The 25,769-nt window shown below is 42.1% G+C and overlaps 5 protein-coding genes across 5 annotated transcripts; 2 read left to right on the top strand and 3 right to left on the bottom strand.

The window, feature by feature from the left end:
• Positions 1 to 70: 70 nt before the first annotated feature.
• Positions 71 to 5,324, bottom strand: LOC105288213 (ubiquitin carboxyl-terminal hydrolase calypso). Its single transcript, XM_011354306.3, has 8 exons — positions 5,060 to 5,324; positions 4,697 to 4,911; positions 3,842 to 4,614; positions 3,429 to 3,562; positions 1,477 to 1,581; positions 1,082 to 1,398; positions 823 to 971; positions 71 to 670 (listed from the first exon to the last, which is right to left on the bottom strand). The coding sequence occupies exons 1-8, from the start codon at positions 5,115 to 5,117 to the stop codon at positions 592 to 594; spliced, it is 1,830 nt and encodes a 609-aa protein (XP_011352608.1). The 5' UTR covers positions 5,118 to 5,324; the 3' UTR covers positions 71 to 591.
• On the top strand, positions 1,580 to 3,422 carry LOC113562234. The gene is made up of 2 exons (XM_026970903.1): positions 1,580 to 2,068; positions 2,154 to 3,422. Exons 1-2 carry the CDS (start codon positions 1,898 to 1,900, stop codon positions 3,384 to 3,386), a joined length of 1,404 nt encoding a protein of 467 aa, XP_026826704.1. The 5' UTR covers positions 1,580 to 1,897; the 3' UTR covers positions 3,387 to 3,422.
• Positions 5,325 to 6,483: 1,159 nt separating the features above from the next.
• Positions 6,484 to 7,330, bottom strand: LOC105288225 (MIP18 family protein galla-2). The gene is made up of 3 exons (XM_011354334.3): positions 7,052 to 7,330; positions 6,898 to 6,977; positions 6,484 to 6,824 (listed from the first exon to the last, which is right to left on the bottom strand). Exons 1-3 carry the CDS (start codon positions 7,170 to 7,172, stop codon positions 6,555 to 6,557), a joined length of 471 nt encoding a protein of 156 aa, XP_011352636.1. The 5' UTR covers positions 7,173 to 7,330; the 3' UTR covers positions 6,484 to 6,554.
• A 108-nt stretch (positions 7,331 to 7,438) lies between these two features.
• On the top strand, positions 7,439 to 9,030 carry LOC105288231 (evolutionarily conserved signaling intermediate in Toll pathway, mitochondrial). Its single transcript, XM_011354345.3, has 2 exons — positions 7,439 to 8,534; positions 8,636 to 9,030. Exons 1-2 carry the CDS (start codon positions 7,634 to 7,636, stop codon positions 8,905 to 8,907), a joined length of 1,173 nt encoding a protein of 390 aa, XP_011352647.1. The 5' UTR covers positions 7,439 to 7,633; the 3' UTR covers positions 8,908 to 9,030.
• A 229-nt stretch (positions 9,031 to 9,259) lies between these two features.
• LOC105288249 (ceramide kinase) lies at positions 9,260 to 23,947 on the bottom strand. Its single transcript, XM_011354366.3, has 8 exons — positions 23,221 to 23,947; positions 16,930 to 17,184; positions 14,534 to 14,727; positions 13,687 to 14,062; positions 13,386 to 13,538; positions 13,054 to 13,250; positions 12,803 to 12,966; positions 9,260 to 12,278 (listed from the first exon to the last, which is right to left on the bottom strand). Exons 1-8 carry the CDS (start codon positions 23,366 to 23,368, stop codon positions 12,194 to 12,196), a joined length of 1,572 nt encoding a protein of 523 aa, XP_011352668.1. The 5' UTR covers positions 23,369 to 23,947; the 3' UTR covers positions 9,260 to 12,193.
• Between the last annotated feature and the right edge of the window lie 1,822 nt (positions 23,948 to 25,769).

Consider the following 25,769-nt stretch of genomic DNA (forward strand, 5'->3'; position numbering starts at 1 on the left):
GCCGCCTTGTACTTGTTTAATGTCCCCAGTTCCCATCAAATGGTTTAGGAAGAAAGCAACTACATTGCGCTATGTTAATAAATCATGTATTTTGTACGAAACCCAGAAAAGAACGTAGAGAATGCTCTACAAAAGTGCGACGTCGCGTCGCGATATAATATAAAACACAAATATCGATTCTGGACAATTAAATATCACCCACATACAAAGAATATAAAAAAATATATATATGTGTGTACAATCGTGTAAAGTTAATTTATACAGTGCGAGAAGTCATCTCATGACAGATCGAGAAAGTCGAATCGAGATCGTACGATCGTCTCGAAAATATCTGCGTTACGTTAAAAAGCTAGAGACAAAGCTGACGACGGAGGGTCGGCGAAAGGAAACGGCGACCGTAGTTTTTAAAAATTTTATATATATATCGATATATATATATATATATATATATAGTCTCTCTTCATGGTATGACCTCTTTGTAAAACTACCGAATGATTTTCGCATACTCTTCCTGAGTATACCGTGTACATTCCTCGCAAACAGTCCGCCGAACGGAATGGCAATTTCCCTCAAAAATTACACGTCCAGCGATTACTTTCGCTTTTTACATTTTGTCCTACCACGGCGCCTGCGTGAGGAGTTCTGACGGGTATCCGACTTTTTCGACGATCTGGAAATTGATTAGAGATTCCACGTCACCAAAAGGAAGTCAACTTGACGGATCAACTCGACAAACTAAATCGATCCCTTGATAATCCCTTTTAAATTAATTTTCTTGAAAATAATTCGAGATTGAATAACGGAAAGAGGCGAGAGGGATACCTGTGAACTCTGTTCACCGAGACGGAGGTGTGCTTCTTCAACGTTAGGTGCTGCTGGACCAGTTCGGCCAATTTGCCTTGCTGCGCGAGCATCGACAGGAACGTGCAAATGAACTCGTCGTAATTGTGCGTCCTGCGACAGTCGTCAATCTGAAAGATTCACACATGAATATAAAGTCTCGGAACTACGATATTGAGCGATATACGGTAGGCATGAGTCACGAAAAAAATATAGAGCTAGAAGCTTGCGTGAGACTGACCTTGTACTTGTTTCTCTTATCGTTCTCATCCTTCAGACTGGTTTCGCACACGCTGATCTCGTGCTCCAAATTTTTCAGTAGCGCCAGGAGATCCTTGGGCGCAAACGTGTGCGGCTCGAATAGTTCCGGATACTTGGAGCACAGCTTCGGATCGATCTTCTCGACCTTCTTCTCCTCCGTTACCGTGTCGCCGTTGCTAGTCTTCACCCTAGCGTGAGGAATCCTGACTTCGCCCGACAGACAGACCTTCTTGTGTAGATGACCACTGTCCGAGACCAGTCTCTTCCCATTTATGTTGATGTTTCCCAGGGAACGGCCTGTGCGTAAACATCAGCGAGTTTCGACGTTAAACGAACGGTCGACTTTTACGTAACTGCACGGTAAATGGTACTCACTTAAACCAGCCTCGTTCTTTTCGTCGCCGGCAACGCGAATCACCACGAACTTTTTGAAGTCCTTGGTCGAGGTGGGACTGCTCTGGCCGGAATTCCAGCCCCAAGCTATGAGAGATCAAGAACATTCTAAGCTCTCGTAATCTCGAAATTCGATGACGTGATGTGCAATCTCGAGACTTTACTACCTGTTCCTTTGTGAGTATGAACAAAGCGTTTCCGAAATTCTCGACCGCTGATAAACTGGCGACAAACGACGGCGTACCAGGTCAAGTAACTGTATGCGAAAGGTGCAAAGTGAAGCGTACGTATGCATTATGTGTGTATGTGTGTGTATGTGCGTGCGTGTGAAAAGTACATATAATGTCCGTGAAGCAGACCCGCGAATTGCAGTTGGTGGCAAATCGCACGACAAAGCCACGGGATGTGGCTCGTGTCGGTTTTCCTCGCGTGTGGTCTCGTCTTCCCGGCGAGCCCCTCAAGATGCCCGGAACCGAGAAAACCGCACCTCACCAGCTGCACAGTTTTCTACAACTGCGTGAATTTACCCGGCGGTGGTTACGTGTGGGTGCCGTCGAGATGCACCGAAGGCTTGGTAAGATAGCTCGACGAATTTGAAAACAAACGCGTCAGGAATTCACGGGATCTTCGAGAATCCTGAAGAACATTTGGAATTCCAGGTGTTCCAGCCGTATTTGCGAATGTGCGTGGTTCCGGGCGATATCTGGACGTGCGACACGCTCTCGACCGATCCGACCATCGTGACGCAGCGGTACCAGACGCCTGAACCGATCAATCCGGCGGATACCAGCTATTTGGGATACACGCCGGACTCTTCGGACTTCTCCGAGGCGCTCGACTCGTCCTACGTGATAGACGACGACGCCACCGAGTTAACGACTGAAGCAGCGACCGCGTATCCATTGATCGAGTTCGAGGAGTCGCACAGCGAGTCGCCGCAAGGCGATAAAAGCGCGAGGAACGTATCGTATCACAAGCAGGAGAATTACTCGCTCGAGTACACGCATAGCTATTGGCGGATACCGTTGCCTCTGATGCAGAAATACAAGGGCATCGTGAATAGTCATGACAAATGTCTGAGCGAGCTGATCAGTCGACTGCACGTCTACAAGGAATTGTCGACCGCGATAACGACGGGCTCCCTATCGGTGCCCATCAAAGTCGCCACGACCGTGAGCTCGACTCACCGACAAAACGTGTCGTTGGACAGTCATATCGGGGAAACTCAGCTGCAAAACGATAAACCAGGTGAGCCAGAAGGGAATGATGAAGCTCAGATAGAAAACATCGCGCCGACAGACAGCGTCACGACGGAGGGCACGTTGCAACAGTTGATCAACGGTCTGGACCCTGACAACAACGTGATACGGATCAGCGACAATCTCGGGAGCCATCGTTACCTCACGATCGACGAATATAAAACCGTGAGTCACCAACTGAAGCCGCGATTCGTCAGTGTCGTGGCGTGCACGGAGAACATCCGCCTGCCGAATCGGACCGCCTGCGACAGGTATTACATGTGCGACCCAAGAACAGCGTCAGTCACGGACTACTCGTGCCCGCTGCACACGGCTTTCAACATGAACTCGCGCATCTGCGACGTCGAAAGCGCGAAGACTTGCAGCATCGACAAGTCTCTGGCGAGTAAAACGTTCGTTGACCACGCCAAGGGCAGAGACACAACGGGGCGTAAGGAGAAAGAATCGGATGAGAAACCATGCCGAGAGCTCGGCAAAGTAAAGGATCCCGCTTCGGACTCTCATTATTATATCTGTTATAGTACGTCGGAATCGGAAGATGTAAAATCGATCCGAATGACGTGTCCGAACGCCTTAATATTTTGCCAGCACAAGAAGGTGTGCACCACCAAACGCCTCTGCGACACGTCGTGACAAACGCGTGCGCGTTTCTTCTCTTTTTTTTTCTTTTTTTACCTTGAGTGGGTGAATTGAAGGCCGATCCAATCTCCGACGACGTGTCCGTGCTCGACGAGCTGTGAGCCGGCGAGGTCTGAATTCGCAGCGGCGTAGCGTAGTCCAGAGCGCACATCACCACCTTCTCCATTCCGCTGAAATTGAATCATTGTCACCGTACATGTAATTTTCTTTCTCATTTGTATCAAAATTATTATACAATCGAAGAAGCTTTAAAATACAGTTGTTAGATTTATTTCATACGTCAATCATGATGAAGGAAATAAATACTTTTAATTTTAACTAAACTAATTAGTAAATAATATTTTATTCACGTGTATTTTCCAAGGACTTAAATAATTTGATTAAATATTCAAGTAATAATAGAGATAACAGCGTGCATTGTATTAAAAACAAAAACATTTATGGTTTACCTAGATTCAGTTTTCCCAGTAGTAATTCCAGAAACCGACTCGTCGATGACTACCGCTGTCGACGAATCGTTGTTTCTCTCGACGTTGATGGTGGGGATGGAGGGCGATTCCTCAATTTCCGTTTTAGCGGGCAATCCGTTCTCGTCCTCGGTCTTGTGCCTCTTCTCGTACGGCTTCTCCTTGTCGGTGTCGTGTTGCGCGCCCTTCTCCGTGCTACCGCCATCCTGGTGACTCCACTTCATCAGCTGTTGCAGCGCTTCCAGGACTATCTGTCTGTTGGTTTTCAGCATGGTTAATTTATGTGAAATAGCGAGACGTCGGTCGGGCACGACTGCCATCAGATTGAATCTGATATCCTGCAGCTGCTCTCCCGTTGCCATACCCAAACGATCGGTAATGACGCGTCTAAACTGCTCGGTCCACTCCTCGTGCTCCTTCCACGGCCCGTGATCCATGGGATACGGCTTCAGGCCATCCAGCTCGAAGAGCCTGCCGTTTATCGGCACGTAACTCACAAAGTGGAAAGCCTCTCCGGTAAACCTGCCCGTCGAAACACCCGTGTTCTTATCCTGCCGTCGTTTCGCCTGTGGCATAGCGTGCGAGTTGTGAGCACAGGCTAACTCCGGTGTATTGCCAATCGCCCAGCCTTTGTTCTCCGGACACATGCCGGATGTATGCATCTTCAGCCGAGACAGGGTCGTGCCTAGGTGGATGTTGGGGCAATTCAGCAGGACCGAGAGCAGCGCGTGAGTGGCACAGCTGTTGGGGACAACCTGTGACAATCGCACGTCATAATCAACACGTGACACGCTAGAGAAACCAGCGAGGAACTGGGCAAGAGCATGAATCCTAGACCTGTTGGGCGAAGAAGATATTGTTGACGACTTCCTCATCCTTGACGAAACTCTCGTCCTGCTCCACGACCTTCCGCCTGGAACGTCGCTCCTCTATCCAACGAAACAGGAAGATGAAACCGTAAACCGGGCCCTCTAGTGACTTCTGCAGATCATAAATCTCTTCCACCTGGACGCCCTTCACCCCGAAGTCCTCCAAGAGCAGCGTGAACAAGCCTGGAGAGCCATGTATAGAAAATGTCACGGTTGTTTCTTAAGCGGCTACAACAATCTGATGCGAACTACGTGCTTCCTAGACTAGGCAGAGGTCGTAAGAACTCGTCGCTGGTCAACAGATGAGTTTCTCTTAAAGTTATCAACGTACCTGGGTCGCTCTCCAGCTCTAGCCAACCCTCTGTCAGTCGGTTAATGTCGACCGGCATTTTCTCGTAGTCTATCGAAGCGAAACACTACAGAAATCTCCTCGAGAGGAGCAATCTCATTGCACCGTGACAGCTCGATGCGCCATGTTATATCAAAACACATGTCACATGACGTACGTCACGTGGTCACTCCTCGCAAGCCGCGTTTCGAATCGGCGAACGCATTTTCGTGAACTCCCGATCAACATCACTGAATCATATCGCTCGAGAACAAACATTTATTTCATTTTGTTCGAGCAATATTGCTAAATAGCACTTAAAAAGAAGAAACTTCTGAACTGAAATTAGAAAAGGAAGCTGTGTCTGACAAGCTGATCCGTACTACTAGCTCAATTTTCAGACTGGACGGTGGAGGCTCGTAGCGGAGTTTTTGAGAACTAAGATTTAGCAGTGGAAGTCTGGAAGATGCAGCTTTATCACTGCACTATTTGAAGTCACAATGTTTCAAAGACATCGAACAGACCATGGTGGAAGTAACAAGGTGTGCTACTGTGCAGACATTTCTACTGACCAATAAGAGAGCGTGACAAGAGTCCGCCATCTTGAATAATTTAAGTGAATTAAAAAAAGATTCGGATAAGAAAAGGATTAAATAAAAGATCTTTTGTGTGTACTTATGGTAAATATATTTTTTTAAATAAAATACAGGGTGTCCCAGACCTACCGTATCACCGGTTAATGGTAGATTCCTGAGGTGATTCTGAGACGAATATTCCTCTTGCAAAATGTCGAGGGTGGCGTAGTTTCGGCGCTACGAAGGGTTGTAGGATCTCACGTAAAAATGACCGATCTTTATATTGCGAGGTCTTAAAATGTTGAGAACAAACCCGAGCTAGATAAAGAAATTTTAAATAATGTATTTTATTATATTCTATTATATTTAATTTGTTAAATTCCATTTACCACCTTTCAATATTGCATATATACATACCGTTCTTTGCATTGACATTTTCTTTGCAAAGTCTTTTCTACTGCGCAATCATTTCTTCATTTTTTGGAAATGAAAAATACCTAACATGTTTATTATTTCGTGACGTGTTTTTACACTGTTTAAACGAACACGACGGCATTGTGCGATGTGCGAGACTCTGAAACAGTGCATAACCTGTGTCGTGACACTTTCGTTTACATTTATTATCGCGTTGCTATTGGTTGCTATTTGCAAAATAGCGACAACTTGGTGCTGCGCAGAACGTGACGAAATTCGTCCGAGATAATAGCACACCTTGTTACTTCCACCATGGAACAGACAGAATAACTCGACTATAAAGCACTGAGAATCTCACAAGTAGCTAACTTGTGCATTACATGTCCAAGTTGAAAATCTTATAAAATTCTTACAACACTAGAAGTACATGATAAATTATTATTTTGTAACACATATGTACAGATGATATATTTTCTATCGTTTCTTAAATACAAAAATATTCGTACACATTAATCTTTTGGCATTAGACATTGGTTGATCACTCCAAGCAACATAGAATTTTCTAAAGCCGCGGCAACTCTCTCCTTATCTGCCAGCTGCTTGTTCACCGCCGCCTCCGACACGTGGGTACCAGGAGAAATTTCCACACTGACCTTAAACCTGGCTGGCAAAGCACGCAATAATTGTACGCGGATGGACAGTCCAATCAAAGTGGCCATACTACAGTGAGGAATCGTGGGTGTGAACTTTACGTCCACTCGATTTCTTTTGTCATCAACCTGCAGATCATTAGTAAATCAAATATGTTAGTAACTAAACAAGATAGAGTTCAAGATACTTAAAGTGTAATACCTCGATGAGACTGTGTTCTACCACATTTAATTCTTCCAGAGTCAAGGGATGCTCCGGATCGTTGATGTTCCTAATTATATCTGTAAATTGTAATTAAATCAACATTAGATTTGACTGCTTGAAATTACTTAATAGTTACTTTGAGATTACGTACCGAAAATTTCTCTCGCATCAAATTCATCGGCGATGCCTTCATCTTGCTCTTCGGCTGTGATTTCTCTGTTATCCAATTTTTTGTAGAGCTTCGGATTAATATTCTCCAAGTTTTCGCCCATCGTAAATCACCGTTTAGTTAAATGTCGAACTAATTCACAATTTACCATGTGTTTCTACTCTTCTTCTTCTTCTGCTTTACCATGCTTTACCAGCATTAATATATCTCTCTTTACTCGTTTTCCTTCGTAAATAAATCTACTAAGGCACGAAATATGTAATCACTAGAATGTCAAAACCAAACGACCTTATTGGTCAATCTTTTCATTTGAAAGAAGAAGAAGGATAGAAAGTATTTTGAAACATTTGGAACGTCAACTGAACCGCAGCCAGTATGCAGGTTTTATACAAACATACATGGCGCGCTATACGAAAAGCAGCCGCTTGTACGATCGCGAGGATCGCTACGTGATATAACCTCGCGCGGCGTGACATAACCTCACGCGTGACTCTCAGGTGAGTGAAACTCGAGTAGTCGTGCCAAAATGACACACTAGCAAGTCGCAGAAGTGTATCAGTCAACATGTTGTCGCGGATCACGCGGGGCACGCTCTCATCCGCTGTCTCCGCACTGTTGAAGCAACACAAGGTCGAAGGCAGGACACTGGCCCCGGTTGCTGCAAGCGGTTTGCATACAAAGAAACAAAAGGATAATAAAGACGGTGACAGTGACAAAGCGTCGGCTCTCGTGCTCCACTCGTTCGCGAATGTCGAGAGGAGAGAGAAGGAGACCTATCTGGACATATTGCGGCAGTACAAGGCGAACAACAAGCTCAGAACCGGTCATGTGGAGTTCATGAAGGTCGCGCTGAAGTACATGGACGAGTTCGGCGTGAACCGCGACCTGGCCGTGTACAAGGCAGTGTTGGACGTGCTGCCCAAGGGCAGGTTCATACCGACTAGCTTCTACCAGACGATAACGTTGCACTATCCCCTGCAGCAGAGAATAACTACTGAACTGCTCTGCAAGATGGAACAGAATTGCGTGATTCCGGATTATGAGATGCAGATGATGCTGCTGAACACCTTTGGCGCTCATGCGAGACCGCTCAAGAAGTTCTGGAGGATGATGTACTGGATGCCGAAGTTCGCCAACCTGAATCCGTGGCCTTGCGCCAGACCCGCGCCCAAGGATCCACAAGTACTCGCTAGGTTGGCGATATATAAGATATCCAGTGTCGACCCGAAAACCAAGATTACCGAGTTTGAGATTAAGAAGGATAAAGAGGAAGCTATTGAGAGTACGTGGATTGTATCTGCAATGAGTAGGTTGCAGGAAGAGTTGTTAGCTAGGCATCCTGTTGACAGTCCAATTTTTGTGGAAGGACCGTACTTGGAATGGGTTGCAGATCAGTGTATAGATTATTTCGTGTTGAGAGCAGAGCCTACAACGCAAAAGAAGCGAGTTTACGAGGATATCGATGGTAATATTAATTATCCATTGTATACTAATGTGATCTAAGACTATTCGAGTCTAACTTTTCAATGGGGAAATCCTAACGTGGACTTTTCTTTTTCTTTACAGACGTTTCCGACATTAGGATACCCTTCTGGGATTACAAGGAGTTGATTACGCCTCTGACTGTCCATGAGCAGAGCGACGGCACGTACTTCGCGGTGTGTGCCACTGGTACATCCACGAAAGATTCTTTGCTGTCCTGGATACGATGTCTACAGAAGCGGAACCCTGTCCTAATTTCCATCCCAGTCGTCTTCAAATTGTCATCGTCCACGAAAGATAAAATGTTTATTGACAGCAGCAAAGGCGAGAACGAAGTTGCGCAGACGAAAGACTAGTATCGAAGGTACAAATCCTCAAGCTATCAAAAAGCAAGTAACGTGTAATATTTATACAATAGACCGAAGCGTATGTAGATAGCTGTTATTTGTATATAAAAATATATATTTCTACAATGGAGATCTTCCTCTTTAATTATTGAAATTTATTTCTTATTTCTCTTCTTTATTATCTAATTATCAAAATAAATATATATGCGTCCATGTACAATACTCTAAATTCATTGAATACATGCTCGTATATCCAATGATATATGCTTTCACTATTATTATTTAAACTCACTTGGATGGAACTGATCTTTCCGATAAATCAGAGGACCAGAGTACAAAAAGAACAGACACACGGTACATAGAAAGTTAATATAATTTATTTTGTGCAACCACGTTGCATTGTTGTTGCTTGGTGCGTGTTTCCATCGATACGAGTTAAAATAATACATACAATTGCCGTCGGTAGGTCATCACATTGATTCGCTGTATTCTCTCTCTCATCCACTTTCTATAAATACGTCGCGATTAAAAAAAAATATATATATTATATATCTGTACAATTTTTTACGATGTATGCACCACGTGCTGGTCTAACGATACTAATTCGTTAATGCGTTAAGTCTAAGCCGCCCTTTAAGAAGGTACCGTCTTTAAATTGCACGAGCGATACGCGAGCGTTTCGCGAAACTGAAACACACACAACAGCAGCAGCTCTTGCGCGCGGATCTACGTAAATCTATGATATGTCGTTATTCTCAAAACGGATCAAATCAAATCCCTCGTCCGACCCGCGCCAATAAATCATTACACCTGATCATAAAAAAAATATCTCTAAATTTACTTAAAAAAATGTTCCCTCGAAACGATCTTTCCCTAAAATGGTGTATTGCAACGTTTTCCTAGCAACGTGACGTATCGGATTCTCTACGAGGGGCGAACGCGACGATCGCGAACATTATAGCCCCGATGAATTTTTGATGGCTAAGCTGTCAAAGCTCTCATATAGTGCCACTCGTTCGTGCCAGTCTGCTATTACGATATCGCTACTGGCGATATCGCTGTCGTTAAAATCCGTCTACGTTTACAATTCCCCACGACGCCAAATAGCACCTGCTTACGACGTTAAAAATAAGAGACACGCGCTGGACTTCGCGGATACCTTGCACATTCGCTAGCTACGTGACGCTTAAGAGGATTCGCCGGGTTATATTTAAATGCCGTAAATAAACGGCGGGTATCTATGCGAATGCATTGCGACGCGGGGCAAATGCAAGTGCGTGCGAGATTAGGATCAAGATACGTTTAATCATGGAAAATGGTATTTTCGTTGGCTCCAGACTGGATTTGTTTTTTTATGTCGATCCTAATTCCACTTCACGATTTGCTGCAGGACTTAAACAATTGCGCAAACATCCGCGATAGCTATTCTTGAATTATACTTTCTCACTATCGGTCTCTACAAGTTAATATACAAATACTCTAATTCAAATACTTTCGCGAATCGAAATGAATACTGCTAGGAAGAAGCTTACTAATAATCGTCGGCTCAACGTTCTCAAGTCCAGGATTCGCACAGTCCAAGCGCTATCCTTTCACCATGATTGTCTTTACACGAAAGATTACCCCGAAAATGTAAAAAAGCTTAAAATTTAGGGTGCCAAGCGCGCGCGTCGCAAGAACGCTCGCGTTCGAGGATCTATTTTGCGAATCACGCTCAGGTTTTACTAATCGTTATTGAAATTTATATCACGGTAACGGAATTACATTCGTTAGCGATTGCAAATTTATCGTCGGAACAGATATCGAATATAATCGATTTAAGTAACAGCAATCATCATGCCCGCTGCGATCGCGTTCTTCGCTTACGCAATAGGCGTCGATAGGAGAATGCGTTTAAGTACAACAAACGTAGAAGTACATCTTGTATCACCGTCGTGTTTCTTTGTCGCGAGACCACGATAAATGCAATCTCTGGATCGGTTTTAACGAACATCGATCGATGAAAAGCGTCGCGTGATCGCAAAATAGTCGTTCTCCGAGAGGATTATTTGTACCGTGTAGCTTCTTCTCCCTTGCCTTTCGAAAGCTTTTGATTATCTATTACAGTAGAAACCAAAGCCACAGACCTACAGAACTATGGATCGGAGTCACGATACATTTGTCCGCGACGTAATGTCGACAAAATAAGCATTGGAAGGTGACTGCAACCGAGAACGCTTGAAAGATGCAATTGCAACGCTTCTTTTTCGTGCCGTCTCTTCCTGGTGTCTCCTATCAAATAAATATCGATATACGATAATTAAAAAGAGCGCGAAAGACGGTAATCCCAACTGAAATCTAGCGGAACGCGATGATCGCGCTGACGACGCGCCGTTTTCGCGTAAACGTTTCACATCAGGAAGCATCTCTCTCTCCGTATCGCGTGTGTAAAAGTCGATTCGGATGCGTCACCGCGGTTCGCGCGTCAGGAATGATAGATCCAGTTCGAGGGGAGGCACGGCAGGAGCAATACAATCAAACGAGCAAAATTACAAACAGAAAATTATCAATAATTCCTGCACACTCGCGTAAATCGTGGTGACGCAACTCGCAAAGAAAAGCTCGTTCTTTAATTAATCCTTGCCACCGCGCGGCGGCTGCCCGACCGAACAGAATTGACAATTGCAAAATTCCCGTCTCTTAACTCTAGATTCGTAGCGACGAGTGAAAGTTTAGCCCGCGCTCGGCCGCGAGCGGGAACGCGTAGAGCGCATTTGAGAGCAGTGTTTTCCTGATTGTGCGTTGAGCTTTATTCATCGCTGTCGATTCAGGGCTAAGAGAGAATTGCTTAATCTTCTGATATATATAATTGTTAATTTAATTCTAGATTAGCAGCGATGAGTAATACTCACTCGATCGGCCGCGAGTGGAACGTTGTAAAATGTTAAAAGCGATTTTGCGGAATGTAGATTTCACTCGTCGTAAAACGGACTCGCCGATAACGGAACCGCGAATTGAAAGCGCCGCTCTGCAGTTGCTTGTCCGCAGTTACAAAACGACGCGAGAGTTCCCGCGAGCGTCGCGTACGCTCAGGAGTATCAAAACGTTCGTTCGCTTCTTTGTTATATTTTTCTTTCAATTCAAGAACGACGTATTTGTAAAAAGACGAACGAACGCTTTGATCAAGCTGATGCATTACGCCGTAAAAACTGTTACGACGATGCGCGACCGGAGGCAAGACAAAGGAACTTTGAGAGCGTCGCGGAGTGGGAATGCGGCCTTCAAGCTGACCGTTTGACGACCCCGTTCAGCTCGTTCACACGGAGCAGCTAAAGCAGGTAGGTTCCCGAACTGGTTCCTGAGTTCGTCTCGTGTAGACCTTCAATAGTTGGCAGTGTACCCTGTGTATAATGCAAACAGCAGTATCAGACGTGTCTGTTCAGTTTCTATATACTTATTATTATTTTAATATAATAAATACGTATCCATGCGGAGTCTTCGAAGACTCTGTAACTTTTAATAATTTGGAATTTGTAAGCAAAACACTCTTACATTGTTAGCTTTTTATTATCATTTAGAAAAAGATAAGATAGCGATAATAGATTTGGAATATCTGACGATATTTAAAGAAATTTTAATCCTTTCAATCGTAATTTCGGAATATTTTACGATGTAAATGCAAATTTTCGCGTAATTTTAAAGACGAAAGTGCTATATAAAATGTAGTGTTTCACCTTACTTGCAAAATTAGGTCGCGCGAGAGCATCGCTACATAGCTATTATATTCCACAGACTACAGACGACGCCAGTCAATGCGCGAACTTCAGATAAGATAAAAATTCAATTGCACCTGCGAGAGCGACGATACCGGTGCACGCGCGCCGTACATCGATAACGCCGACCGATGCGTTTCTCACTCGCCTACCTGATTTTCACGTTGGCGTTGTCGATCACCTCGCCGTCGCAGTTCCAGACGCTGAGCCGGGAGCTGGCGCGCACCGCGTTCAGCTCGTTCTCCGATTGCAGCGTCGACTGGGCGCGGAATGTGAACTCTCTCGCACGGTAGACCTCGACGAACGGCAGGTCGTACTGTAAAACGATTGGATGAACTTGTTAGCAGCTGCCGATTCGTCAGAAGATCAACTGAAGAAAGTTAATAAATGATCGGTTGAGCACCAGAGTCTTTCGTTTGCTGGACAGCCTGAGCAATAGTCTGATGTTGTTTATCAGAGATGTGTGTCGAATCAGAATGACATCCACGCAGCCGTCACCTACGTGACAGTGAGGACTGAAGCCCATCGGACTCCTGGAGCACGCGCACGACACGTTCGCACCGTTCACCATGAAGAACTTGCCCCTGACCGTCACCCACCCTGCGTGAACGACCACATTAGGTATTAATGCTCGCTCAAAGCGAGTCTAGGTCTAGCTGTATCCTAATTGACGTGATTGATTGTTATTCCACTATCATTTCGCTTTCACTTCGTTTTTTACTTTGCGACACGTACTGGTGATCTCCTCATCGGGCACGGTGTTGTGCATGTGCTGCTGGCAGCGCAAGCAGTTCTTCATGCACCTGGTGCTGCCCGCCGGGTGACACGGGTCTGACAGCAGCTCGATCTCGCCCTCGTAGCCTTTATTCGCGAGTATCTTTTTGAACCCTGAGAGATTGAGAAGATTAAATTAATATTAATCGTATTTATTTAGGACATGTACACACGATCGATCAGGAAAAACTTATCTATTTAATTAGAAAAAAAAAACTTATAAATTCAAAATCAAAAAGAGCTCAAATATCCTGTAGCTTACCAGACCAGTCGTATCTACGTGGACCCATCCAGCGGAACTTCTCGCTGTCGCGTATCACGTCGCCGAGGTAGCCGTAACTAAGCACGCTGGCGTATAGCCTGAGCAAACTACGATTGGTGTGCACCGACGAGATATCCAGGCCGATCGAGTCACCAAAGATGATATGTATCGCGGCGGTTTGCACGTCGGTGGTGCCGTGCAGGCTGTAGGCCACCGTGTCGGTGCTACCGCTGGGTATAACGCCGACGGGCAAAGCCGGATTAGGCAACCTGATGTCAGGGTCATTCGGATCGATTTGCTGATCCTTTGCCGCCCTCAGAACCAGCCCGTTGAACACTTCTGCGAACGTGCCGTCCCCGCCGATGCACACCATCGCCTGAAACGTGCCGCATATGCATTGAAGATGATCTTTCTGCCAGAGATCTTGCAAGAGCTTTGCATGGAAATCGACAGACTTGCCGATTGCCTGGATTCGTACGCAATGTGTACAGTATTTATGTCTTTTATAATATAATTTTGGAATTTTTTGTAGCTTTTAAAATATTTATATCTTTTTAAATATTAAATTTTGTTTTCAATTTAGACATAAATTTTATTTAAGAAGCTGAATAGATTTAGATCTTCCGAATTTATCATTTTCTGCATGTATAAATGTGAATCACGCACATTTATGTATTATACATCTAACAATCTAGAGTTTCGAGTTTCTTGATAAGAATAATATATGATAAATACATATACGTAATAAGGAGAGATAAGTATACTTATTTGTTGAACCAAGCACTTATGTTTTGTTTCAACGAAGGTAATATACACAGAGCGTCAGCCTTGCAAAAACAAGACTCACATGTAGGTCACTCAAGTCAGCCGTGAGCAGAGTATCGCGAATGTGGCCGGCGCGCTCGGTGACCATCATTTTCGTCTCAATGCCGGCTATAGTCATGAGCGGCTGCACGTCCTTCTCCCAAATCTTGACGCCTTTCTTCTTACCGCCAAAGGGATTGATGAATATCATCACCTTCCGCGGCCGATGCGTCAGACCTGAAACGATCAGCTACAAATTAAATTCGATTTTTAATTCCACGGACTCCGGAAGACTCTTAAATTGGCTAAATCGTCGAAACTTAACGCAAATGATGACTTTAATTAATAATTCATTAAATCTAACGTTTAATTTATTGAGTTTTGAAATTTTGTTTCTTACGTAATTTTGTATTGCGTGGATGAAACTTTATTTAGAAAAAAATAAGATACTGAGAAATCATGTAATTTAAACATATAAGAAGCGATGTCTGCAGAATTATTTCTGTTAGTTAGTTGGTCGAGAAATTTATTTCTTGCTACGTAGTTCTTGGATTAATGATCCAAGAGGCGAATGAATTTTTCAATCATGCTTTATCGATGAATCCTGCTGCTTTAAAGATGGAAAAGGCAGGGAAGCCGGGCAATTTAATCACGCTAACCGTTTCGATCGATCCTGTCTAGGGCACGCAATGTAATGTACATACGTTCGATGATCGAACGGGTTTTTTGCGAAAGCGGCATTACACGCATAGGGCAAACCCCCAGATCAATACCATAGCCGCTGGTTCGCGACGACAGGGGTAGTTTAAAGCACGCCCACCCTGTTTTCTCGATATCCATTTGGATGCGAGGGATCGCGTCTCGCCCAATTTGTCTCGCGATGTTCCCAAACCGAGTATTCAATTTGAAGACCTTAAAAACTACAGACGACGGGATTAAAGAGCGACTCGGCGATTTAATTTGCGAAATAGCGAAATCTGTAAACAACGAAATTAAAGAAGCGGCGTAGTTTTATTTGGATGCTACTGAAATGCATAAATAACGAGAGAGCAAGAGGAAACGGTGGCGATTTAATTCGGAGACCGTTGAAACGAAATACTGAAAGCCAGAGCCGCGATTTAATTTGGGCATTTCGATCGAAATCTACGATAAAGCAAAATTAAACGATCGCGCTAAAAGTTCCGCGCGAACTTTGGCTAATTGTCGCCGGCCACGGTGCGCTATCAAAGTTTTAGGGTCGCGGTGTATATTCCCATAACGGGAACCTTTCGTCATGATTTACGTCGATTCCAACTGGGTTAACCGGCTTGGCTAGACTGCGCACGTTACGTTTCTGATTTACGTTACTTTAAATGCACTCTGAAATATCTCATTTTACCGGCCAACATCTGTAATTCTGATCAAAGAGAAAAAAAGTTCAGGAAGATGTTGGTCGGCTAGCTATTCCGATCTGATCACAATGTAATTTACATTTCAACATTTCATGAATAGTCTGCTAGTTAATTTTGAGCGTGAACTTGTGCTGATGTTAATTTTGTTTTTTGCATTAATAAATATATTGTACAAATATTTTTTTATCTTATTTTTACTTTTAATATCTATACATATAAATATCTCTATATCTTAATAAAATCATTACAGCAATTATTTCTTCAGTTTAACACAACTTTCAGTATTTTCATGCTCATTCCCGATTTATTTACGATTTTATTTATTTTCTGACCTTTCATTTTTATTCAGCCTTCTTCTCAGTTGCGTTCTTCGTTATAACTGCGTAAGCAAGAATTGTTCACGTCATCGGAACTTGATCGTTTTATCTACGAGACGTAATATTACATCCGCGCCATGCTACTGCGTTGATATATTAGCGAAAAGAATAATAAAGACATCGTGTTGATTCTTTGCGATGCGGCAAGAATTTGTTTTTGTCGAGCAGTTGTTTTTGTACGTAAATTAATTTTATGGAGACCTTTACGTCACTGTATATAGCAACAAATAGGCTGTTTATTTCATAGTCATGTAAAACAAGTCTCTGCTAACATAACTTGACATAGGTTTGCAAATGTCAGGCATAATAGCTTCGCCTGATCAGAATAATAAGTCGCTATGCATTGTGCCGTTGAAAGACACAAGAATTCGCAGACTCTTTCAATACGAGATCAAAAGCGAAGGTTGTCAACAAGGACGCCGAGGCAGATATTGTTCTCAACGAACCTGAAGATAGCAAATATCTTCGTGATAATTGAAGTACTTCAATTGGAGTACAAGGATGAGGGTAAAGTACTTCAAAATCAGCAGGATCTCCTTTAGCAATGCTGAAGCCGTCATGGGACCAATCGCGGCTGACTATGTATACGAAATTTTCAACAGACTGAATTAAAAAATGAACTTAAGACACCAACCGAGGGAATTATTGTGCGAAATACTTATATAACTCACTCAGGAGGTAATTCCGAATGGTCTTGACCCAGGAGGCGACCTGCCTGGGGTCGGTGTGGCTCATCGTTACGCTGTGGTGTCGCCATTTGTTGCCGGGCCCGCGAACAGCGTAATGCAGGATGAAATTTGTCGGGCACACCGTGCTGGGCGAGGTGGTCGGCTGCGTGGGCTGTTTCTCTTTAACGCTCACACCAGGTATCCAATCATCGCCGTAGCGTACCGCCAGAACGTCCGTCAAAGGCAGCGTCCATCTGGCTGGAAAGAGAGAAGAACGTGATTCCTGAGGAACTTTATTGAAGTCTCCCCCCGTTTACACGTGCCGCGTGGTGTTCATTAATGAAAAATGTCACTTGAATACTTGTACGTATTCTTGTGCGCCCTTTTATGTACTTTTTTTAATTACACCGTCAAGGAGAGACGCAATTTTATATCGGTTTTCTTACTTGCTTGTAAATATCAATGAACGTTCAGTGAATATTTATGGCTGCGCGTGCCTCGTGCATTCGTATGTACAATGTATGTACGTACGTGTCGCATGTGTGCAATCAACTTTTAGATAACTATCGTTGAGATTCGATAAGGCCGCTTAAAAGCACTCTTCATCTGATAGCTTTCTAAGAAAACGCTTTATATCCGGCAGCAACTGTGTGTTCGATTATGCCAATATCGACGTTACGTAACTTTGACTATTCTTTGTATGATTGTAATTTGCTATCATTAATGTCATATTGCATTTTTTTAATTACAACTATTGTCTCGTGAAAAAAAGAGAGAATGCACAACGTACAGTTGTACGTTATTTGGCGGATGCAAAATGAAGAGAACAGAAACGGTACCAACACGGTGTACGCATGACACCGACAACGTTGCGCAACGTTCCAGTTACGAGTTACGTACAGAATACAAGTGCACACGCTTGCATGCCAGGATACAGGAAAGTAGCGAGTTAAATTATTTTCCCGAGAAATGAGAAAGAAAGAGAAAAATCGAGCTGGGTCGACCTGCGGTCGCACTTGCAAGGAAACGAACTGCTATTCGATATTGCGAGTTGTTCCTTTTCTTCCATATTGCGCTATATTCCCAGTTATCCAATCTTTTAAAATGTCTAACAGTATTTTAATTAATTTATCATTTATTAACGCGAATGTATTTTGTAGAATTAATAAATTTTTCGGAAACTTCATCGTCACGAGTCGATTGAGGAAAATTTAATCAAGCTTTGCGAGCTTTTTATGAACAATGGGAAAGTTCCATCTTATTCGACGCATTTTTATTGCAATATATTTCGCACGACAGCAAAGAAGTGGAACGTTTGCTTATCTTTTTCTTTTAACCGTTGCTAGATTGCGACGTTGTTAGAATATCAGCTACTATCTCGCGCTTATCGTCTATCAAGACGGCGTTTCGATGAACAGATGACGTTGCGTCTAATGATTAATCAGTTGCTATTTACAGCAATCCTGCTGTGTGAAAACAAGGGCGATACAATATTGCATCAATTGCATTACTGTATGTACACTTCACTTTGAAATTGTCGGGTATTACAGTAATCGCACTTCTTATCACCACATGCGTGTAAGTCGAAGAAAACTAAAGAGAACAAAAATGTACAATCCAACATTTTAAAAAATTTCACAAGATCCTCCAGCACGATGAGAAAAAAAAGAAGAGAATGAAGAAGAAATAAATACAATATTAAAAAATTACTTCAACATTATGCTGGAAAAAAATTAATTCTAAATTTCAATTATTTTCAATTTATATCGACTACTTCTAATCGGTTTATTATTATCATTATATTAAATTAATTACTATTTAAATATAATTTAAGTCTCGAATAATTTGTGTCACGACGAAAAGGATTGTCTGATATACCATACAAATCGTTTTTTTTTTTTTTTCAGATAATTCAGAACACTTTCGATCTCGTGAACCATGTGACGAAATGATAATACGCAATCGCGAAGAAACTGCACGTGCCTCGTGCGAAATTATTTTTCGTCAGCGAGGTTGCGAATGCATGTTACGAGTACGATTCGTGCGTTCGGCGCAACAACTAGTAAGACTGATTGTTATGCCGGTGCACGCGCTTAACAAACGGTTGTTACCGGGAGACCGATTCGTTCACGATGCATCACGCGTTTCCATCGACCTTAATAAGACGACAGTTATTGGCACTTATATTTACTTCCTCATGTCGAGACGCCGATCAATTCACTTAAATGTCATAATTAGATTTGCAATAATCGGTTGGTTTAATATATATAACGATTAACGTCCCCATCCTAAGAATTGCTCTCAATTTCTTCTAATTAGCCATTGTCAAGTTATTTTTTTGCGTTGCAGCAACGATTATTGTCGCGCACGTTTTCCTGAAATATCAAAGCCGATCGAGCCGATTTAATTTTGCAACAATTGACTTTATGAAACTCGAAGTTTTAAGAATGATCTACAACGATCAGTATTTTAATATCTATTTAATTTGCAATTATCAGTCGTAAACAATCTAGTTGTTTCGTGCGATATGATCGCAAACTGTTGCGAAAAACAAAACTGAGCTGCAAACAAAGAATCTTTATGCTTATCGTGAAGGACTTACGCATAAGAGACTTGCGTAACTAAACGCTTTACATTCACGAATTAGGTCATCCCGATGCATTTATATTTAATAATATCTCACATCTCACAGTTAAGGCCTTTCGTGCAGAGGTACGAGGCCATAAGCGGGTCCCCAACAATAACGCACAAACGCGGGACACGTGGAAATGAATCGGCAAATCTGTTATTAAAGTAGCAGTCACAAATTAGTTGCGTGACTAATGATTAGTTTGAACAATTAAGACAATTGTCCGTCTTATGAGTGACATACTTGGGTTGTTTATAACATTTCTAATATAGTCTGTGCGACATGCCTCGAGATAATAACAAACAAAAGTAACAAGTAATGATAAACATTAATAACGAGCGGAAGGAATTTCCGAACATCTATAATTTCCATCCATTATATAATTATAAACCATTATGTATAAATTGATGAACGTAATAATCTATTAATAATAATTTAGGTAACAATATTCTCGACGGAAGCTGCTCAAAGCGGATAATAATGTAAAAAGAAAATTCAATTATGTTTTCAAAAAATGCAAGATGAAAATTATAGAAAAAAATCTAGCTGCCGTAGGTCGCGGGGGCCACGAGCCGTACTGTAAAACGCGCCGTCGTGCTTTCTCATCCACGGACAGGTTTCTCTTAACCGGAATAGCGTGCCGCGCAAGAAACGCCGGAGCTATGTCGAACGATGAAAAGTGAAAGACTGCAGTTCGTATCAGCCTCGGGCAGACATGCAGCGGTACGGAAACTGGCGCTATTAAAGGTGGCAAGTCGCGTCGCTGGCGCAAAATTAGCGATACTATTTCCATCGGTGTTATCCACGAATAGTTCTCGTTTCGTACAATGCAGCCGTAAGACTGCGTTTCACAGTCAAAACGGAAAGCCTGCCAGACGTCTCGATGCGACCTGCAACTAGTGCGCTCGTGAATAATGATTCCGCTATTCACTGGCACGTAAAATAACGCTAATATATATGTCTGTTGTATTTTATAATCCCATTCGATTATTTTTTTTTCACCAGGTGAGACATCGTCAGTCATCGGATAGACCTGATAGCTGTAGCCGCTACGCGTCCGCATCGCACAAGGACTTTATTATTCAGCGGAAGCCCAACAGCTGTAAAGACAATCGTATGGCCACCCGTGGCGAGATTATCGCTATTGTATTTAATATTCATAGTGCGAATAATGCGTGCGAGTGACGAGCGCGAGCGCACACTCAGTCACGCTCGAGGAAATAAAATATGCAAATGATATTCAAGGACGAGCGGAGTATCGACATGTGTTCCTGTCTACGTGAGCGGATCGCCAAAAACTTGTCGAGTTTGTTATTTTCCGGCACACCATGTCCTTGCCTCTCGGGAGGTAAGTTGTAACAGGGATCAGCAAGCATACGTGAGATCATTCAATACAGGAAACTTCCATTTAATTTTGTTTCTGCACGTGCAATTCGCATTTCTGAAGATCAATCCAAGTTTAATCGAAATTAGAAATATATATAAAATAGGTATAAAATTCTCTAATGTGTTGATCTTATGATAATCCTAATAGAAAAAAGAACGAGATCATTATTATACTCAATTCTTCAACTGCGTAAGATTGTTTATGAGAAGAACTTTGACAAGCTACTAGAATTTGTACAAGAAGAATTCTAACGTCCGATTTTTGGAGAAATCGCAAGACTACTTTTAGTAATTACTTTTTGCTGACCCTTCAATACTTTCATTATTAGAAATCATCAACAACTAGCGATTAATATCATTTTTCACACTTTCTCAAGTTTCCATTTAATACTTAATATAATCCAATTTTTTTATATTTTAGTTACTCTTGTTTCTTATAATGCCAATTTATAAGTCTGACCTTGATCTTCTTTATATATAAAATTAGTCCGATTTGTCGTACAATTAGACTTATCACGTTGTAATCGCGTTAGAGATTAATCCATCAAGTAAGTTGATAGCATCTTAACTCGCCCTCTTATTACACAGCTGTTTAACGTTACAAATTGAGCGACACAATAGTTCTACTTGTCCCCTTGGGTTTTTTCAATAGCAGCTGCCTGTTCCCGCAGCGCTTGCCATCACAAGATGCTGTACCAATGGAAGGTCAAGGACAGGCACAATCGACACACTCTTAAACGTGCACGACACGTTTACCCGCATCACACACCTTGCGAGATTGGATCACTTCAGTTATATTAATGCGCGCACATTGGCCTTACGAGCAATTATCTTCTAAAGAGTCACAGAAATGACGCGACTTTGGGCGGTTTCAGACAATTATTATGTAACTCCGCTAGTGAAGGAAACGCGAGTGCAAACCGATGTTCGTCGTGAAAACAGCGTCAAAAAACGTTTACGTAACGAAATTCATTTATTCGTGGCGATTGTGCGCGACCTCGTCGACCAGCAAGTAAATGATTGATTTAAATCTATATTAAGATTAAAATAAAATAAACAAGCTAATAAAACACTAATGAATTTGAATGAATAGCGTGTTTTTTCCGTTTTCCTCACTCGGAATTACAATCGTTGAGGATTGTAATTCCGAGTGCCAAGTAATAGATAAACAAGAAGCCCGTGTAGGTCAGAATTGCCATTTAAAAAGCACGCAAAGCTGGAATAAGCAGCATAATGATAGGTCAAAGAACTGCCAAAGGCAAGTAAGGTAAGAGCAAACGAAGCGCGGCAAGAAACGTGAACGAACGGCGAGCAAACGAGCGAGTGCCGGTTATTGTTGACTCGAAAAGTTATCAATTTGTCTTCTATTTCCATTTGCCTCTCGGCTTTTTATTGATTTTTTCTTCATTTTTCCTGCTGCATGCAAATCTTGTTAAATTCGCGATATTCAGTTCTACATTTGTAATTCTGTCTTCACAATCATCCTTACCTTCTTGTTTAATAGTTTAGAAAGCATCTAATATTTAAAACACTGAAGAGACAGAATAAGCATTGCAAAGTCTAATTATCCTTGAATAAAATCTCTCCAGAAAATTTTCACGTCAACGTCGACATCCATGCTAATTAAGATACGATCTTAATCTTCAGAAATACATGACGTTCTAAGAGAAATCTATGTCATCGTTTGAGCAGTCTTATTAATTGTGCATTTATCTACGAATAACAGTCGCTCGAAGAAGTGATTTTCCCCGAGTATCAGCGTTCAGATCTCATATTAGTTAAAATACAATCCTAATTGTTCGACGTTCGATTTCTCTAATTAAAAAAGACACATGTTGTTAAAACAATTAACGCGGTGTTTCTTTAGGAAAATTCACGCTGTCGTAAGTCATCGATGAATTAATTACAAAAAGTTTCAAAGTTTGATTCAGCATCGATCGGAATACATTAATTCCAAACCTCAGGCACTCGCTATCCTTGAATAAACAAAAAAATTATCATCATCTAGCTCGGCAGAATGGTAATTCTGTTCTAATAACGGTGCCTATTTATGCTCAAACAATCCGCTCCGAGTTTGCAGATGCAATTAAAATTACGTTAAAGCGAATAAAAAAATTCCCCCTTAAATTAAAGAGCCCTGTGCTTTCGGCCGCGTTTGCTCCTATGCAAATGCTCCCGTTCCTAATAATCGTCCTGCACGAGTTCCCGCTGAAGCCTGAGGCCTAGCTGAAAAACTCCCTGCTCGCGGAATCTTTCGCAATGACAGTGATCCAGCTTACTGTAAGGCGGTCGCTCGGTCTCCCAGACGAGCGTGCCGCGGTGGAGGTACACGCGGCACCGCTTCTTCTTCACGACGAAGGTGTTGAGCAGCACCGACTTGGAGGCACGGTGATCGTCGGCGGGCGCGCCCGGGATCTCCTGCATCATGTTGAGGCCGCTTCATCGACGGTGGCTTCAGCAGCAAGGATAACACCGCGACGTCATCTCGACGACGCCGATCGATCCGCAGCACCGTGACGATGTCGCGAAAACCGTCGCGGAAGTCGTCGGGGAAGGCTCACCGTGGCACGCGATCGATCGATCGAGCACGATCGACACTCGCCACGCTAGATCCTACCCGGTCGAGCGCGCGAGCGAAACTGACAAGTCGGTCCGGTCCGTCCGCGACGGTGATGCAGCAGTGAACGGCGGCGTCTACGGAATTGTGAGTGCGGCGACGCGTGTTCGGTACGCGTGCACTTGCCGCCCTGCATTTTGCGTGCTGAAAGACAGAGTGAATTAACAATAAATCAACGAAATGCAGCAAGGCTCGCATAGTAATATAAAGCATACTAATAGCGGGAAGGAGGAAAAAGAAAAGATAAAGAGTAGAAGATAAAAACTGGGAAATTAAGTAATTAAGTAATGGAATAGTAATGATAAGATTAATAATTACAAGATAGCGTATGCATAACAAGCGCTGTGACAAGGAAAAGGAAAAAATATATATTTTTATAATTGTTACGTAATATTATTTTAGCGTTGTCATTATTTATGATGATATTTTTAATATGTTTTGGGATGTGAAAACGAGATCATGTATCTTCTTTTAATTTTTATAATACCTTTTCCACAATTTTAGGGATGAGTTTATCATTTTGTTTAGTTTTACAATTTATCAGATTATGAATACCAAGAAAAAGTATAATTCTTATTTTTTAAATTATGTGTGATTTTCAATTGAAATAAAAATCTTGCGTGTATCTTAGAAACTTTTTGTGATAAGCCTGCAAAAATGTTAGTTTTTATATAAAAATGATAAAACTTTAACGCACTTCACACAGTTTCAAAACATTTCATGATATTTCCAGATATTCTATATCACAACTTAAATTTGCAAAAAAATATTGCAGCTTATAATGAACAGCTAAGTTTAGGCGTTTTTTTCATTATTGACTGTCAGTAAACAGAAACAGTTATTTCCAATAATCGATAAGTAAGGATTCGGTTACAATGTTCGCGCAGAAATTAACCATTTTGCTTTAATGTAAAATTAATTATTAATTAACACAAATTTATTCAGTATGACCTCATTTTGCCTAATCTTTTTTCTCTTTCACATTTAATATTGCAGTTAAACCCTCGTGTTATAAAGTAGAGAATTTATAACAAAACTCGTATTTCTATCGTTTCAAATAATTATATTTTGTAGAAATGAGAAAAAGATTAATCTCATGTACTCTTACTCAGCTTTTAGAAATTTACCACATAGCGTTTCTATGGTTCTGTGAAAGTATTTGAACAGAACCGTCAAATATTTAATCTGCAAATACAGCATACTTCATTCATGGTTACCTGATACAAACCATCCATGATTAATTGAGTCATAAATTCCGAACCCTCATCATTCTAGGTTAACTCGGCAATCGTGCGTTGAGAAAGAAGAATTGAAAATGTTTCTCGAAGGCTGCTCCACGCGAGGACATTGGTACGCGTCGTGAAGGAACTTAAAGAGAGCAGATTGTTGTACAATTTGCGCGGGAAACATCGTGAAAGGAGGCGAGTGTCGCGATCAGTCGGACACAGTTGGACAGCATTCCACGACGATCGTCGGCTGCGTATCTCGTGCGTCTGGCGACCTCTCAACAGTAGCTGCTTCAATATCTATTAAATATCTATCAAATCTTTTCTTATATTATTCTTGCTTAATAACTTATTTACAAACTCAACCGTTCAAAATTTGCAAAATTAGAGGTAATGCTGTTTGCATTCTTTGCATGTTTAAACAAATATATATTTTATCACAATTTATTATATAATTGTTTCCATTATTGACAAATTATACTTAACATGTAAAGAAATCTAAACAACCCTGGAATTGATTTATTTAATATAATGATAAAAATAAATTTAATTTTCAACTGTACATAAATTAAACTTGCGGAAGAAATAATTTGAGAACTACTGACCGCATGTCAGCGCGCTGATTGGCGCGCTGCGATAACTTGTGTCAAATGGCGAATACTGAGACGCGGGAACGACCAATGAACGACGCGGATAGTTTCGCGATAGTGGATTCGGCAGATCTCGGGCGCGCGACTTTGCCCGACGCGCCGTGGCATTCGTGACGTATACACACATGCACGTATTCTCATCACGCACACATTGCACAAATTTGCGTTGTACATCGACTGCTTTGGAGAGTCTGCTATGCGAAGTAAAACGACTTGCGTGAGCTAGGATCAATGCGGATTAAATATGAATATCCTCGCATCCGCGACAAATGCAAATGGCATTTGCGAGAATCGATATGTTGTAACTGTTAAATTTACAATCCACGATAATAGAC

Source organism: Ooceraea biroi, chromosome 7 (assembly GCF_003672135.1).
Source record: "Ooceraea biroi isolate clonal line C1 chromosome 7, Obir_v5.4, whole genome shotgun sequence".
Taxonomy (NCBI): domain Eukaryota; kingdom Metazoa; phylum Arthropoda; class Insecta; order Hymenoptera; family Formicidae; genus Ooceraea; species Ooceraea biroi.

Bases quoted from the DNA above. Each gene is read 5' to 3' on its own strand.
- LOC105288231 (XM_011354345.3), top strand. From the start codon at position 7,634: ATGTTGTCGCGGATCACGCGGGGCACGCTCTCATCCGCTGTCTCCGCA. The intron at 8,535-8,635 runs GTAATATTAATT...TTTTCTTTACAG, and splicing joins AGTTTACGAGGATATCGATG to ACGTTTCCGACATTAGGATA.
- LOC105288249 (XM_011354366.3), bottom strand. From the start codon at position 23,368: ATGATGCAGGAGATCCCGGGCGCGCCCGCCGACGATCACCGTGCCTCC. The intron at 17,185-23,220 runs GTAAGCTGGATC...CTCTCTTTCCAG, and splicing joins GACCGAGCGACCGCCTTACA to CCAGATGGACGCTGCCTTTG. The intron at 12,967-13,053 runs GTGCTCAACCGA...ATCGTTTTACAG, and splicing joins CCAGCAAACGAAAGACTCTG to TACGACCTGCCGTTCGTCGA.
- LOC105288225 (XM_011354334.3), bottom strand. From the start codon at position 7,172: ATGGGCGAAAACTTGGAGAATATTAATCCGAAGCTCTACAAAAAATTG. The intron at 6,978-7,051 runs GTACGTAATCTC...TACAATTTACAG, and splicing joins TGATGCGAGAGAAATTTTCG to ATATAATTAGGAACATCAAC. The intron at 6,825-6,897 runs GTATTACACTTT...AATGATCTGCAG, and splicing joins TAGAACACAGTCTCATCGAG to GTTGATGACAAAAGAAATCG.
- LOC105288213 (XM_011354306.3), bottom strand. From the start codon at position 5,117: ATGCCGGTCGACATTAACCGACTGACAGAGGGTTGGCTAGAGCTGGAG. The intron at 4,615-4,696 runs GTCTAGGATTCA...CGATTGTCACAG, and splicing joins ATATCTTCTTCGCCCAACAG to GTTGTCCCCAACAGCTGTGC. The intron at 671-822 runs GTATCCCTCTCG...ATCAATTTCCAG, and splicing joins TCGGTGAACAGAGTTCACAG to ATCGTCGAAAAAGTCGGATA.
- LOC113562234 (XM_026970903.1), top strand. From the start codon at position 1,898: ATGTGGCTCGTGTCGGTTTTCCTCGCGTGTGGTCTCGTCTTCCCGGCG. The intron at 2,069-2,153 runs GTAAGATAGCTC...TTGGAATTCCAG, and splicing joins CGAGATGCACCGAAGGCTTG to GTGTTCCAGCCGTATTTGCG.